We start from the raw sequence: 16,205 nt of genomic DNA on the forward strand, positions 1-16,205 counted from the left end.
ATTTATTAAATGTTATTAAATGTTAGTATCATCTTGTCCGTGTCCGAGTACAATCGGACACGGTAATACTAACACTTAATAAATTGATTAAAGATTGCGACATTTTATGTTTTCGTCGAGGAAAAATATGACAATTTTGAATTAACAAGCTCTATACGGCGAAATATTTTATTTCCTTTACTTAAAATAATAAATTGTGCTTTAGAAAGTTCTATATAACATGTGATGTTTCTTGTTCATTTCAATATCGTGTTGAATTTGTTCCGAATTTCATAAGATCATATAATTCGCTACGCGAAAACGAAACGACCGCCAGTACGCCAGTTCGACGGCTTATCTAGCGCCATCTTACAACACCCTGGAAAACTTGTCTTTGTTTTGATTTGTACGAGATTCGTTTATTATTTCGTTCCAAAGTCTACGCTACGAGTCATCCGTTCTATTGTTTACATCAGTCTTTACTTTTATTTATTGGCTGTTATATTGAACACTGTACTATCGTATAAAATAATTAAAGACAAAATTGCATATTGTATCATTCATTGTGTTATTATCAGCTAACAAAAATGTTTTGCTTGTAAACAATTCACACAACTGCTGCAACAAGTATTTTATTTTTATCAATGAGCACTTTAGGTAGCAATTTTATATCATGAATATTATATGTTGAACTTTTGCGTTTTATAATACTTCTGAAAGATAAATATAAAGATTATTATTTGATATTACAGCAGACAAATGTCCCTCTATGAAAAAAAATTACAGGAAAAATCTGATTCACTTTACTAAAATGTCATCTTATTATTGTAAGTATCTGCTTGTTAACTTCCATTATAGCATCTGATTAATACAATCTGGATTTATGGTCTTTATTGTTTTTTTAGTGATGGAAGTGTTGGCAAATCAACTGGATAACATGATAGAAATATCAGAAGTTTTTAATTTTACATGTAATAATCATTCTCCATTGTTAGATCAATTGAAAGCATTGAAAATGATTCTTAAAAAAGAGAGGGACAAAAAAGATATAATCATATATAGATAACAAATAATCAACTTTCTAAAGCACAACCTTTATTTTAATTAAAGAAAATTATAATAAAGAACATTAAGCAAAAAACATTGGTAAGAAGAAATAGATGGATATAAAAAATCTACAGTACAAAAAAGACAAGATAAGCTTAAGCAAAATGATGCAAGAACTTTATTTAGAGTTTTAAATAATGAAGGAATATAAGAATTTTAAAATTATTGAAGTTAGTAAAGAGAATTGGAACTTTTAAGTTATGAAAGATAAGTGTAATGAATATAACATTTTTACGGATAACAAAGAAAAGATAGATTTTGCCTGCAGGTAGTCTTATAATGAAAACAATGAAATATGATATATATATATATAAAAGAGATAAGTGCAAGAGATAAGATAGGATATAATAATCACACTAAAGAAAGCCTGTAGATCAGTTGTGGACAGTTGTGTCAAAGCGGTAGACAAAGTGAAAGTTTCAAGGATTCAAAGGAACATCCATCATAGACATGGCAGAAGCTTGCTCTTCTCAGAACAATTCCAGAAACAGGAAGCAAAGCAAAAGTACCAGCAGAAAGAACTTCTACATGAAAACATATCGAACGTATAATTCCAAACCTAGAAACTTCAGAAAAAAACCTAGAGAGAAAATTATCCAGGAAATGAGAGATTTTGGGTATAATATTGTGGAACCAGGAAAATTTGCAGAAAAATACGCTCTGTCGTTACCTTATCATATATTTTTCACAAGAATTGATGAATCGCGTAAAACTTACAATCAACAATTCTCCATAACATTTCCTGAGATTCTGGACATTAGTTTTGGGGAGATAGTCAACAGTCTTCATTTGACTTATAAATTAGATGTTGAATGGCTGTGTTTGCAATATCTGTTGGCTGGCCAAAGTACTAACATGACGATTCTGTATGGCGAAAGAAGAGATGAAGAAGAATTAGATGACAATATCACTGCGATACATATGAAGATGCCATTTGAATTCGGATGCCATCATTCCAAGATTATGATTTTGCAGTACAAGGACAATGGGATCAGAGTGGTTGTCTCTACAGCTAATTTGTTCTTTGAGGACTGGCAGAATAGTACACAAGGGTCTGTTTCAAGTCGGCTATTATTCGGGCGAATTTTTCTCAAGTTTACTTCGTTAATCTTAAATAGAATTACTAATTATATCCAGTTTCGTAAATCTCTTGAATATCAGAAGATTCTTTGTCGTTTACAACCAATTTATGCTTATTTTTCCTCAATCATAGAATATGGATTTCGCCTCATTTACCTCGACTATCGAAGGCTGCGAAACACAACGGAGAGTCACTGACAAATTTTAAAAAAGACCTGCAACGATATCTAAGCAGCTATCGGAATCCTGCTTTAAAGCGATGGAGGAAGCTAGTGAAGAAGACGGACTTTTCCGCCATAAATGTGTGTCTCATTGCGTCCATACCGGGGCATTTCGAACATACCGTAGATTTATGGGGATACAAAAAATTGGCAAATGTTCTGTCTCAACATGTCACGCTGCCGCCGGATGCGCTGAAGTGGTCTATAATTGCACAAAGTTCTGCTGTAGGCAGTTTCGGTCCGAAATACGGGAGTTGGTTATCAAAAGAGATAGTTTGGTCCATGACGCGGGAAACCGAGCGGGATTTAAACAACTATCCGAAATTCCAGTTTATTTATCCATCGGTGAAGAATTATGAGCAGAGCTTCGATTATCAAAATGGCACCTCTTGCTTTTCCTATAGCAGAGAAGTACATTCCAAACAGCAGTGGATCAAATCATACTTATAGTAAGCTTAATTTGTTTCTTTCAACAAGTATTAAAAAAGATAGTCTTAAAAAGTAACTCGTTACTCCGAACACACAGTGCACAATATAATTTTACATATCTTGAAAAACTTATCATTTTTGTTTTCCAAGATGTAACAATTTATTACAATTTTCGTTATCAGGTCCTGAGAACTTTTATTTTTTTATGATTCTCAGTTTACATATGTAAATTTCATATGTGTAAAATAATTCTAAACACACACAATTGTATTTGTTATTGTTATCCAAAAAATTTACCAGTAACATAAATCATAATGAAGAAACGTAATATTAACAAACAAAATATTACTGAGAAAGTACTTCATAGAGGTAACTATGTTATGAATAACTTGTTACTTATCAACTATGTTTCTTAATTTTGCATTTTGAAAGCGACACATGATTTCTATAGATAAAATTTTATGATTATATCCAGCCAGTGGAAGGCGGCAAGAACGGAACGCGACCAAGCGATGCCTCATATTAAATCCTACACTAGGATTTCATCTGACTTGAAAAGAATTGCATGGTTTGTACTGACCAGTGCGAATCTCAGCAAAGGTGCGTGGGGAGTCCAACGGGAAGATGATTATTACATCACGAATTACGAGGTCGGCATTGCGTTTCTACCAAAGTTTATCGTAAGTGTCATCATTGTTACTTGATTGTAAATTTGACAATAGATGAATAACTTATTAAATATGCTTCGTATCTTTATACTCATTAAAATGTAGAAGATATAACATGCATATTAATGTCAATCTTACTATCAATAATATTTATAATATTATATCAAACATGTTTCTATTCAGACTAGGATAACAACATTTCCAATCACGGATGAGGATCTGACCAACTCGATATTTCCGATTCCATATGATCTTCCACTGTGCCCATACGACTCGAGTGATAGTCCTCTTATCACACGAGAGTTTCTTAACGAGTAAGACTGTGATGCCTTTCCTCTAAAGCCACCAGTGCTTTCCTTCATATAAATGGTAGAGTATTTTTATGTGAAAAAAGAGCTCACCGCAAAGAAATTGCGAATGAATTCATACTTATTTTTGTGCAATATATTTTGTACTTATATATATATTTGTATTATGTATATTATTTTATTTTTTATATTGTTTTATACATTGGGGAACAATAAACGTTTATACTTATATTGCAAATGTGAATCTCGTCCTTGAGAGAATTGTGCCCAGCAGAAATGAGTAATATGTTGAACAACATAAATGTTGAAAAAAGAAAGAAACGTATATATACATGTAGTACGCACACGCATACAAACGGGAAAGGGCAAAGAAGCGAGTAAAGTAAATTTGCGCGAAAATTTTTGAATAACACAATTTTCTTTTGTTTACCACGATATCACGTTGAATTCATTTCGAATTATTCCGAATTTGACAGCTTGTATCGCGTAGAAACGTCAACTTGGGTGGCTTATCTGGCGTCATTTGGCGGTGTTGTAGAAAGATCAGTTTCGGTTAGACACGTTATATGTTTAAGCTCGTTATTTTTATTAGTTTCGACTTCTCGGCTACAAATTATCATGTGCTCTACATTTCCATCAAAATCTTTTATCACTAAATTAGAATTCTAACATATTGTTTTGTTTTGTTCTGAAAGCGTGAGTATGCGGAGCGTGGACATAAAATTGATAATCGTATCAGCTGCTGCGAGGGGAAGCACAACTATATAAAAATATCAAAAATAAAATTATATTATTTGTAACAGAAAAGAAGGAACATCTCCCCCGACACTACCATATCGGCGATGACCATCAATCGCCGCTAGGGTTGCCAGATGGCCAGGAATGTCCCGGAAATTTTAAGCTTCTTCCGTGTCTAGGAATTTAAGTTTTCTGTCCTGGAAAATCAGAATTTCAACAAAATAATCAAAACATTCATGTTTCTAATTGGTACCAGAGAGAAACCTGAGAACGGTCACCGCGATTTAAAGGGTCGAAGTTTTCCATCTAAGAAAATTGATGTCAACTAAACTATTCACGTGATAAAAAATACAATCGCACTGTTCATGTCCAAACTTCTGTCTGCTGATATCTAATTCACGCATTTATTTGTTGCGGTTCACAGCGGCATCTCTTAGCCGTCTTACCCCTCTATCCCTTCAATTGAACTAAAATTCTCTAACAAGCTATTTTTCAACCGTCGCCTAAAAAATGTCCCGTAGTCATTTCGCATCTGGCAACCCTAGTCGCCGCACGGTCGAAGGCCGCCGCAAACCCCTTCACACTGAACCCCTTCACCAGAAATTTGTACCGCGGCATCCAGGTCGTAGCGGCCGAATCTTGGCGCCGTCTCACCGACGGAGAGACGGAGTTCCCCCTGCCGTTTATTAAAGGGTTAAGATAACGAATCACATGCTTTTGATTTCGCGGAAATCAGGGGAATCCCGATTGTACTCCGATTATCACTGAACAGTAGCAATCCACAGATATATAGCTCGTTCGCTCGTCGAGCAGAGCGGAGCAGAGTTTTCTCGGGGCAGATCTCCAGAACAGCAGCAGCGAGAGTAGCAGCAGCACAAGTACCGAGCAATCCGAGGAAGAGCACCAGGAGACCGCCAGCAGGGGACTTAACACCGGGAAGCTGTCGTGAGTATCGAACTACGCTGAACGTGGCCAGCCAGTGAATTTTTCCAACACCGATCGTACCATATACCGGGAAAAATCTACGGGTCCTGGCGGTACACGCACAAGCGGCAAGCCATCTCACGACAGAATTCTCCGTGGCACTTAATCTCTGCGACCATTCACGCGCCGAAATCTTAGAAATCGCGCCTCTTGATCAATTCTGCCTCGTCTATTCGGCATTCGGTGAGTCGGTAGCAGTCAGCCACCGTTTCGGCGAAATTTCTAAGTGTTCGTCCATTTGTCTGACAAGAGAAACCTCCAGACTGTTACTTCACCGGTCAGATTAGATTATATATTAAATCGTTCTACTGATCATCCTTAATAACGTGACACTACTCGCTACTTCCGGAAAAAGCTAGTATAGGCTATAGAGTGCTTCAAAGGAGGTTGGAGATGATTTCGTAAAATTACGGACAACTATGGGGTTGAATGTTGCTTTAATTCTTTCTTCTTTGTTTCTTCTTTCATTTTGATAATATACTAATCAATGCGTGTCGAATGATATCCCATTCAACCCCAAAGTTGTCCGTAATTACGAAATCACCCCCAAACTGTGAAGCGCTCTGTAGCCTATACTAGCTTTTTCCGAAAGTAGAGAATAGTACCACATTATTAAGGATAATCAGTAGAACAATTTAATATATAATCTAACCTGATCGGTAAAGTAACAGTTGGGGGGTTACCTTTGTGAGTCAGTAGCAGTTAGTCACCGTCTCGGCGTTGTCCGTGAAGAACGTATGAGGTGCAAATTAATTGTACCTGGTATTTTTTTGTCATTTATCTTATTTATCTTATCACCGATATTATTTATCGTTACGTTCATATTATATACTGTTATTATTATCAATTATCTATCGCGACCGATTAATAGTGATCGTATTATATACCTTCCTTCTAGCGCTTAGCACAGCCGAATATCATTATTAATATTATCTACCGTTATAAACACCGATATTTGGTGGTGTTCTTACCTATCGCGATTGATTAATAGCGTTCATATTGTATACCGTCGTGTTCCTTCGGTTGGCACAGCTGATTATTGTTATTGATATTATCTACCTATATTGATATTATTAGCGCCGATATTGTTTATCGTAGGTTTCTTTTCTATCACGACCAATTATTAGCGTTTGTACATATTATATACTGTTGTGCCCCTTTTGCCGTCTGGCATAGCCGAATATTATTATTGATATTATTTATCGTGTTAACGCCGATATTATTTTCCTTGTGTTCTATTCTATCGCGTAGCGCGAACGATTACTAGCGTCGATTTTATTTATCATCGTTCTCGCGTAATTAGACATTTGTGATTCTATAATATTTACCATCATCACATATGTATATATAGCATTATATTTCTGGCGCGCGTCCTTTTCTTTTCTTTTATTATTCAGTCGTACCTGTTACTTGTTTTAACAAATAAACCGAGCCGAGAACCCCGAGACTCACCAGCTTAGAAACAATTCGAAAAGTTCGCACTATCCTCCCTCCCACTACCCCGTTTCAAAATCGCGTTCTACGCACCAAAATACGCAATTATACAAAGTTTCAGCGAAATCAGTGAGGTGGCCTGTATTCTTCATAATTACCAAAAGTAGAAATACACTAGAAAGCTATGACGCAGGAGAGACAAGATAAGCTTAAGCAAATGGATATAGAAGCTGAAGCTCTATCTAGAGCTCTGAGTAACAAAGAGCATGAGAGTTCAGAAAATATCAAGGTTAGTAAAGAGAAGATTAGAATTTTGAATTATGGCAAGTAAATATAATGAGTGTAACATTATTTTCATAGACAAGAAACAAAAGTCAGAGTCCGGCTGGTTCTGTAATAAACAAAATAAAAGAGATCAATATAGAAAGTAACAAACACTCCAAGGAAAGTCAACAGATCAGTGATGATTCTCAAAGTAGTTCCACAAACAAGAAACAAAGTCAGAGTACTGATAAAGGAATATCTCTCACGGATACGTATGAGGCACGTGATTCTGAAAAGTCCAGAAAAGAAGTCAGAGAGAAAGCTATTCGAATGATGAGACAGTCTGGATATGATGTATCTGTCCTGGAACCAGGAGAATTTGCATTAAAATATGCACTTTCAGCACCTTATCATCTATTCTATACAAGAGTAGAGAAAGCAAAGGAAACTTACAATCAAAAGTTTTCCATAACTTTCCCTGAGATTCTGGACATTAGTTTTGGGGAGATAGTCAACAGTCTTCATTTGACTTATATATTAGATGTTGAATGGCTGTGTTTGCAATATCTATTGGCTGGCCAAAGTACTAATATGACGATTCTGTATGGCGAAAGAACAGATGAAGAAGAATTAGATGACAATATTACTGCGGTACAAGTACAGATGCCGTTTGAATTTGGAAGTCATCATACTAAGATCATGATCTTGCAGTACAAAGACGATGGAATCAGGGTGGTCGTCTCCACTGCCAATTTGTATTTTGAGGACTGGCAGAATAGGATGCAAGGGTCAGTTTCAAGTTAGACGAATTTTTCTCAAGTTTTCTTCGTTAATTTTAATTCTAATTACTAATTATATCCCGTTTCGTAAAACTCTTGAATATCGGAAGATATTTTTTGTCATTTACAACCAACTTATGCATATTTTTTCTCAATCATAGGATGTGGATTTCGCCTCATTTACCTCGACTGTCGAAGGCTGCGAAACGCTGCGGAGAGTCACCGACAAATTTTAAAAAGGACCTGCAACGATACCTAAACAGCTATCAGAATCCTGCTTTAAAACGATGGAGGGATCTAGTGAGGAAGGCGGACTTTTCCGCCGTAAATGTGTGTCTCATTGCATCTACACCGGGATATTTCAGACGCACCGACGTAGATTTATGGGGATACAAAAAATTAGCGAATGTTCTGTCTCAACATGTCATGCTGCCATCGAATGCACGGAAGTGGTCTATAATTGCACAAAGTTCCGCTGTAGGCAGTTTCGGTCCAAAATATGAGGGTTGGTTGTCAAAGGAGATAATTCGGTCTATGACGCGGGAAACCAAGCGAGATTTAAAAAACTATCCGAAATTCCAGTTTATTTATCCGTCGGTGAAAAATTACGAGCAGAGCTTCGATTATCAAGATGACATTTCGTGCTTTTTATATAGCAGGGAGTTGCATTCCAAGCAGCAGTGGATCAAATCGTACTTATAGTAAGCTTCATTCGTTTCTTTTAACAATATTCAGGAAGATAGTCTTAAATACTAACTCGTTACTCCAAACACACAGTGCACAATATAATTTCATATATTTTGAAAAACAACTGATTATTTTTGTTATTCAAGATGTTACAATTTCCGTTACCAGGTTCCAAGGACTTTTATTTTTTTATGATTCTCAGTTTACATATGTAAATTTTATATGTAAAATAACTATAAACACACACGATTGTATTTGTTATTGTTATCCAAAAAACTTACCAGTAGCATAAATCATAATGAAGAAAAATAATATTAGCACAAAATATTACTGAGAAGAAAGTACCTCATAGAGGTAACTGTTATGAATAACTTGTACTTGTTACTTGGTATCAACCATGTTTCTTAATTTTGCATTTTGGAAGCGACACATGATTTCTACAGGTAGAATTTTATGATTATATTCAGCCAGTGGAAAGCGAAATCGGGATGCGACCAAGCGATGCCTCATATTAAATCCTATACTAGGATTTCACCTGACTTGAAAAGAATTGCATGGTTTGTACTAACCAGTGCGAATCTCAGCAAAAGTGCGTGGGGAGTCCAACGAGGTGACTATTACATCACGAATTACGAGGTCGGCGTTGCGTTTCTACCAAAGTTTATCGTAAGTGTCATCACTGTTACTTGATTGTAAATTTGACAACAGATGAATAACTTATTAAACATGCTTCATATCTTTATACCCATTAAAATGCAGAAGACGTAACATGCATATTAATTTCAATTTTACTATCAGTAATATTTACCATATTATATCAAACACGTTTTTATTCAGACTGGGACAAGAACATTTCCAATCACGGACGAGGATCTAACCGGCCCGATATTTCCGATTCCATACGACCTTCCACTGTGCCCATACGATTCGAGTGATAGTCCTCTTTTTACACGAGTATAATACGTCTGAATTCTGCTTTCTGATCCGAAAAAAGAGATTGAAATATATTAGTTCCTATTAAACTTCACCGCGCTAAATGCGAGACGGCAGAGGTGAATGTTTTGCATTAAAAAGGATTCGATTCATTTCAAATATGCCTCGCATTCAATTGCAATAGATAATTTTCAAATGCGAACTTTCGCATTGAAAAGTATTCACTTTTTCTCTTAATTGTTTTCGGATTCAGAGGCATAAAAGATTTTCATGTTCTATTCCCCGTCGCATTGAAAAATATTGGCCCGCGATCCAATCAGAGATTTCCGTAAAATAGAATTCACGACGAAATCTCGTGAATGCGAAACAATACTTTTAAATACGACATTTTATACAGGGGAGTAAGGTTGTGAAGTTTCCTCCGATGCCACCAGTTTTTTCTTTCATATAAATGATAAAGTATTCTTGCGCGATGAAAGATATCACAAATAAATTACAAATGGATTCATACTTATTATAGTATAAATATTTTGTACTTATATTTGTATATATTATTTTATTTTTTTATATTGTTGGGGAAAACAATAAACGTTTATATTTGTGTTGCAAATGTGAATCCTGTCCTTGTGAGAATTGTGCCTGGCAGAAATGAGAATATGTTGAACAACGTAAATGTTGAAAAAAGAAGAAAACGAGTATATATAGTACGCACACGCACACACATATATATATATATATAAAGAGGAAAAGTAAAGAAGCGAGTAAAGTAAATTTGTGCGAAAATTTTTAAGTAACACAATTTTTTTTTGTTTGTCCCGGATTGATCACGTCGAATTGATTTCGAATTGTTCCAAATTTGACAGCTTGCGTTGCGCAGAAACTTGGACAGCTTGTCTGGCGTCATCTGGCAGTGTTGTCGAGAGACAAGTTTCGGTTAGACATATTATATGTTTAGGCCCATTATGTTTATTTCGACTTCTCGGGTACGAATTATCATATGTTCTATTCCATCAAAATCTTTTATTACTGAATTAGAGTTCTAACGTGCTTGAATTTCTAAATGGGTTGTGTTTCGCAATGCCTCTTTCTCTCAATTCATGTGGGACCCAATTTCCTAGCTTTTGGATCAATCTCATTACTTTTAAACGTTTGCTAACGGTTGACTCACCGATATTTAGTGTTTCCGACAACTCTTTGGGCATCTGACATGAATCTTCTCCCAGTAATTGGTCTGTTCTTTTTAGCTGCACTACTGAACTGGTGCAATAAGTTAAAGTGAGAAAAAAATATAGTCGTCTCATTCTAACTTATTGCACTAGTTCTGCAGTGCAGTTGAAACGAACAGACCAAATGCCTCCAGTTCTCCATTTTCAAACTTTTTCGGCTGACCAGGGCGCTCTTTGTCATTCATGCCAAAATCGTTCTTTGAATCGTCTAAACCAACCTCTGCAAGTTGTTTCAAATAGAATATGCTCCCTATAAGCCTTCACTAGCAAATGATGATTTCAGCAGCAGATTTTTTTAGATGAAAGCGGAAGAATAATGCTTCCCACAAATACTTTTTTCTTAACACGTTCGCGACATTGTAATCCACTGGTGGGTCACACTGGTTAATATTAATAGACGTGCGTGTCCACCGGTGGGTCACATATTATATGAAGCATTGCACAAAATGTAACAACTTTTGATGCCTTGGCCCTAGCTTCTTTGCTACCTCTTTCTTTCTGAATTCTTCTATAACACTCAATGCATCTCTTTCATGAAAAATTCATTGAATAAGATGAAAGCAAAACCTTTTGTTATAAAACAAACGCAAAGAAGCAATATATTAAAAAATAAATTGTGCGTCCTTTAGAGTGAACCAATGGATTTATTGATTGTCGCGAACGTGTTAATGCGAAACCCGATATCTTCAATATAATAAAAAATTCTTTTCTCTGCACTTTGATCTAATGTCACACACTGATCACTAAAGCCTATTGACAGTAGTTTCATATACACCAACGGTCACTTTCGGCCATGTTGAAATAGCACGACTACTGACATCTATTAATCAACAGCGAGAATTAATTCAAGCCCTCATTCGTTCCGTAAGTGTGAATAAGCGGAACGTAGACGTAAAGTGATAGTCGCATCAACTGCTTCGAGAGGAAGCACAACTATATAAAAATATTAAAAATAAAATTATATTCATCGTGCTATTATTCAGATATATATGAAAATATTTTCTTCATAAACACTATTTTGTACAATCTGCAGCATATAATTTATTTTCTATGATAAGTGCTACAGGTACGAGGGCAGTCTGAAAAGTTCTCAACCTAACAATGAAAGAAAATTTTTTTTGCCGTGAAATATGTTTTATTTTTTAATATAATCTCCTGAAACTTCAATACATTTATTCCAACGTTTTTCCAATAATTCAATACCATCATTAAGTGTGATTTCGGAAGATTCTTTTCGCTCTGGTGTATAGTGGTAGATCCAAATTTCATCAACAGTTATGAGACGACGCTTGAAATCCATTTTACTTTGCTTAAAATGATCCAAACACGCTTGAGAAATACGCATTCGAATGCGTTTTTGGTCAACTGTTAGCAAATGCAGCACCCATCTTGCATAAAGCTTTTTCAACTGGTGCTACTACTCGAATGACTTGACAGATCAAATAAAATTTTACATGGGTTTATATCAGGGATACCATTTTCCAATACAATTATAATTTGACAGTTTCTAATGCCATGTATGCGTCAGGTCGAGAACTTTTCAGACTGCCTACGTATCAATACTCGAAAATGTTAGATTATGAGAATTAGATATTGTCAGATTTTTGGATTTTGAAATACAAAAATTATATTTAATATTGCAGTGAAGAAATGTTGCCCCTTTATGGAGAAATGTTACAGAAAAAATCCAATTCACTTTAGTAAAATCTCACATTCCCACTGTAAATCTTTCTTTGATCATTTGATCTTTTTTCGATCACAGAACTTGTTCCACATAATAAGAATGATTTCTATTTCACTTTTAGTGGAGGAATTATTGGTAAATCAATTGGATGGCATGATAGAAATACCAGAGATTCTTAGCTTTACATATAATGATCATTTTCAATTGCTGGGTCAATTAAAAGTACTGCAAATGGTTCTTAGAAAAGAAAAGGACAAAAATAGAGATAATTCTATGCTAGTAACAAGTAACCAACTATCCAAAGCATGATCCTCATTAAATAGTAAAGAAGATTCGTAAAAAAAAGTGGAGAGACATAAGAAAGCTATAACATAGAAAAGGCAAGACAAGTTTATGCAAATGGATATAGCTCAAGCTCTATTTAGAGCTCTTAGTGATGAAAAGTATGAGAGTTCAACAAATACCAAGGTTAGTAAAGACAAGAATTTGGATTTTTAGAAGAAATAAAATTTTAAATTATGACAAATAAATATAATGAATGTAACACTGTTTTCGTAGACAAGAAAGAGAAGTCAGAGTCCAGCTGGCCCTGTAATAAAAAAAATGAAAGAAGACAATATAGAGAGTAACAAACATCCCAAGGAAAATCAACAGATCAGTGATGATTCTCAAAGCAATTCCACAAGCAAGAAACAAAGTCAGAATACTGGTAAAGGAATATCCCTCATGGATATGTACGAGGCATGCGATTCTGAAAAGTCCAGAAAAGAAGTCAGACAGAAAGCTATTCAAATGATGAGACAGTCTGGATATGATGTATCTGTCGTGGAGCCAGGAGAATTTGCATTAAAATATGCACTTTCAGCACCTTATCATCTATTCTATACAAGAGTAGAGAAAGTAAAGGAAACTTACAATCAAAAGTTTTCCATAACTTTCCCTGAGATTCTTGATAGAAGTCTTGGAGAGATAGTCAATAGTCTTCATCTGACTTTTATGGTAGATGCCAGATGGTTATGCTTGCAATATCTGTTGGCTGGCCAGTGTACTGACATGATGATCCTATATGGCGAAAGAGTAGATAAAGAAAAATTAGGCGACAATATCACCACGGTACATGTGGAGATGCCATTTGAATTCGGATGCCATCATACCAAGATTATGATTTTGCAGTACAGAGATAATGGAATCAGGGTGGTTGTTTCCACTGCCAATTTGTACTCTGATGACTGGGAGAATAGGACGCAAGGGTCTGTTTCAAGCCGGCCATTAATCGGACGAATTTTTCTCAAGATTTCTTCGTTAATTTTAATACTAATTATTAATTATATCCAGTTTCGTAAACCTCTTGAATATCGGAAGATATTTTTTGTCATTTACAACCAACTTATGCATATTTTTTCTCAATCATAGGATGTGGATTTCGCCTCATTTACCTCGACTGTCGAAGGCTGCGAAACGCTGCGGAGAGTCACCAACAAATTTTAAAAAGGACCTGCAACGATACCTAGGCACATATCATAATCCTGCTTTGAAGCGATGGAGGAAGCTAGTGAGAAAGGCGGACTTTTCTGCCATAAATGTATGTCTCATTGCGTCCACACCGGGGCGTTTCAGACATACCGTAAATTTATGGGGATACAAAAAATTGGCGGATGTTCTATTCCGACATGTCACGCAGCTGCCGAATGCGCTGGAATGGTCTATAATTGCACAAAGTTCCAGCGTAGGCAATTTCGGTCCGAGATATGAGGGTTGGTTGTCAAAGGAGATAGTTCGGTCTATGGCGTGGAAAACCGTGCGGGACTTAAAGGATTATCCGAAATTCCAACTTATTTATCCATCAGTGGAGAATTATGAGCAGAGTTTCGATTATCAAAATGGGACCTCATGTTTTTTCTATAGCAGGGAGGTGCATTCCAAGCTGCAGTGGATTAAATCGTATTTATAGTAAGCTTCATTTGCTTCTTTTAATAATATTGAGGAAGATAGTCTTTAAAAGTAACTCGTTACTCATGTTACTGAAATAAACAATTCATTACCGTGACGACTATTATATTATTTCAATATGCACAGTGTAATTTTACATATCTTGAAAAATAACTCATTTTTGTTATTCGAGATGTAACAATTTGTTACAATTTCTGTTACCAAGTTTTAAAGTCTTTTATTTTATGATTCTCAGTTTACATGTGTAAATTTTATATGTGTAAGATAATTACAAGTACATAAATTCACCAGTAACAGATATCATAATGAAGAAAAGTAATACTGGCATAAAGTATAACTGGGGAAAAAAGTACCTCATAGAGGTAACTACTTATGTTATGAATAACTTATTGCTTACCAATCATGTTTCTTAATTTTGCGTTTTGGAAGCAATACATGATTTCTACAGGCAGAATTTTATGATTATATCCAGCCAGTGGAAGGCGACGAAAACGGGACGCAACCAAGCGATGCCTTATATTAAATCCTATACTAGGATTTCACCTGACTTGAAAAGAATTGCATGGTTTGTATTGACCAGTGCGAATCTCAACAAAGGTGCGTGGGGAGTCCAACGAAGTAACTATTACATCGCGAATTACGAGGTCGGCGTTGCGTTTCTACCAAAGTTTATCGTAAGTGTCATCACTGTTACTTGATTGTAAATTTGACAACAGGTAAATAACTTATTAAACATGCTCCATATCATTACTCATTAAAATGCAGATGTAACAAGCATATTAATGTCTGTAATCTTACTATTAATAATATTTATACAATGTCAAATACGTTTCTATTTATATCCAGACTGGGAGAACAACGTTTCCAATCACAGACGAGGATCTGACTGGCCCAACATTTCCGATTCCATATGATCTTCCATTGTGCCCATACGAGTGATAGTCTTCTTATCACATAAGAGTTTCTCAACGAGTAGCCTGTGATATTTCCTATGATGCCACCAGTGCTTTCCTTCATATGAATGACAAAGTATTTTTGTGCGATGAAAGAACTCAAAGAAATTGCGAATTAATTCATACTTATTTTTTTTTACTTATTTTTTTTACTTATTTTTTATTTTTTTTTCATACTTATTTTTCTTTTTCATAACTTTTAATCTGTTGAATAGCGACACTTTTTTCTCTCAATGATGCGTTCTATGCATCAAAATATACAATTGTACAGAGTTTCAGCGGAATTGGTGTGGAGGCCCGTATTCTGGATAATTACCTAACTTTCTTTCGTTTGTCCCGATATCACGTCGAATTCATTCTGAATTGTCCCTAATTTGACAGCTTGTGTCGCGCAGAAACCAACTTGGGCGACTTGTCTAGCGTCATCCGGCGGTTTAGAGATCAGTTTTGGTTAGATATGTTATATGTTTAAGCTTGCTACTTTTATTGGTTCCGCCTTCTCGACTACGAATTGTCATGTGTGCTTTATAGTTTTCGCAAAAATTTTTTATTACTGAATTAGAATTCTAATGTATTTTTGTTTGTTCTGTAAGCGTGAGTAAGCAGAACGTAGACGTAAAATTGATAATCGCATCAGCTACTATGAGAAAAAGCACAACTATATAAAAATATTAGAAATAAAATTATATCATTTATTGTGCTATTATTCAGATACATAAAAAAGTTTTCTTCGTAAATAAACATTATTTTATATTATCTGCTGCATATAATTTATTTTCTA

General features: G+C 35.3%; 3 protein-coding genes across 3 annotated transcripts; all 3 read left to right on the forward strand.

Annotated features, from left to right (window-relative positions):
• Positions 1-1,394: 1,394 nt before the first annotated feature.
• On the forward strand, positions 1,395-4,030 carry LOC105192467 (probable tyrosyl-DNA phosphodiesterase). The gene is made up of 4 exons (XM_011156631.3): positions 1,395-2,138; positions 2,300-2,836; positions 3,292-3,496; positions 3,668-4,030. Exons 1-4 carry the CDS (start codon positions 1,537-1,539, stop codon positions 3,800-3,802), a joined length of 1,479 nt encoding a protein of 492 aa, XP_011154933.2. The 5' UTR covers positions 1,395-1,536; the 3' UTR covers positions 3,803-4,030.
• A 2,146-nt stretch (positions 4,031-6,176) lies between these two features.
• LOC105192463 (probable tyrosyl-DNA phosphodiesterase) lies at positions 6,177-10,079 on the forward strand. The gene is made up of 5 exons (XM_011156627.3): positions 6,177-7,237; positions 7,309-8,000; positions 8,153-8,692; positions 9,146-9,344; positions 9,516-10,079. Exons 1-5 carry the CDS (start codon positions 7,133-7,135, stop codon positions 9,636-9,638), a joined length of 1,659 nt encoding a protein of 552 aa, XP_011154929.2. The 5' UTR covers positions 6,177-7,132; the 3' UTR covers positions 9,639-10,079.
• A 2,803-nt stretch (positions 10,080-12,882) lies between these two features.
• On the forward strand, positions 12,883-15,472 carry LOC105192465 (probable tyrosyl-DNA phosphodiesterase). The gene is made up of 5 exons (XM_011156628.3): positions 12,883-12,989; positions 13,080-13,771; positions 13,935-14,471; positions 14,944-15,145; positions 15,318-15,472. Exons 1-5 carry the CDS (start codon positions 12,915-12,917, stop codon positions 15,408-15,410), a joined length of 1,599 nt encoding a protein of 532 aa, XP_011154930.2. The 5' UTR covers positions 12,883-12,914; the 3' UTR covers positions 15,411-15,472.
• The last annotated feature ends 733 nt before the right edge of the window (positions 15,473-16,205 follow it).

Source organism: Harpegnathos saltator, unplaced genomic scaffold, assembly GCF_003227715.2.
Source record: "Harpegnathos saltator strain DR-91 unplaced genomic scaffold, Hsal_v8.6 scaffold587, whole genome shotgun sequence".
NCBI lineage: Eukaryota > Metazoa > Arthropoda > Insecta > Hymenoptera > Formicidae > Harpegnathos > Harpegnathos saltator.

Bases quoted from the DNA above. Each gene is read 5' to 3' on its own strand.
- LOC105192465 (XM_011156628.3), top strand. From the start codon at position 12,915: ATGCAAATGGATATAGCTCAAGCTCTATTTAGAGCTCTTAGTGATGAA. The intron at 13,772-13,934 runs GTCTGTTTCAAG...TCTCAATCATAG, and splicing joins TGGGAGAATAGGACGCAAGG to GATGTGGATTTCGCCTCATT. The intron at 15,146-15,317 runs GTAAGTGTCATC...ATTTATATCCAG, and splicing joins CGTTTCTACCAAAGTTTATC to ACTGGGAGAACAACGTTTCC.
- LOC105192463 (XM_011156627.3), top strand. From the start codon at position 7,133: ATGACGCAGGAGAGACAAGATAAGCTTAAGCAAATGGATATAGAAGCT. The intron at 8,001-8,152 runs GTCAGTTTCAAG...TCTCAATCATAG, and splicing joins TGGCAGAATAGGATGCAAGG to GATGTGGATTTCGCCTCATT. The intron at 8,693-9,145 runs GTAAGCTTCATT...GATTATATTCAG, and splicing joins TGGATCAAATCGTACTTATA to CCAGTGGAAAGCGAAATCGG.
- LOC105192467 (XM_011156631.3), top strand. From the start codon at position 1,537: ATGGCAGAAGCTTGCTCTTCTCAGAACAATTCCAGAAACAGGAAGCAA. The intron at 2,139-2,299 runs GTCTGTTTCAAG...CCTCAATCATAG, and splicing joins TGGCAGAATAGTACACAAGG to AATATGGATTTCGCCTCATT. The intron at 3,497-3,667 runs GTAAGTGTCATC...GTTTCTATTCAG, and splicing joins CGTTTCTACCAAAGTTTATC to ACTAGGATAACAACATTTCC.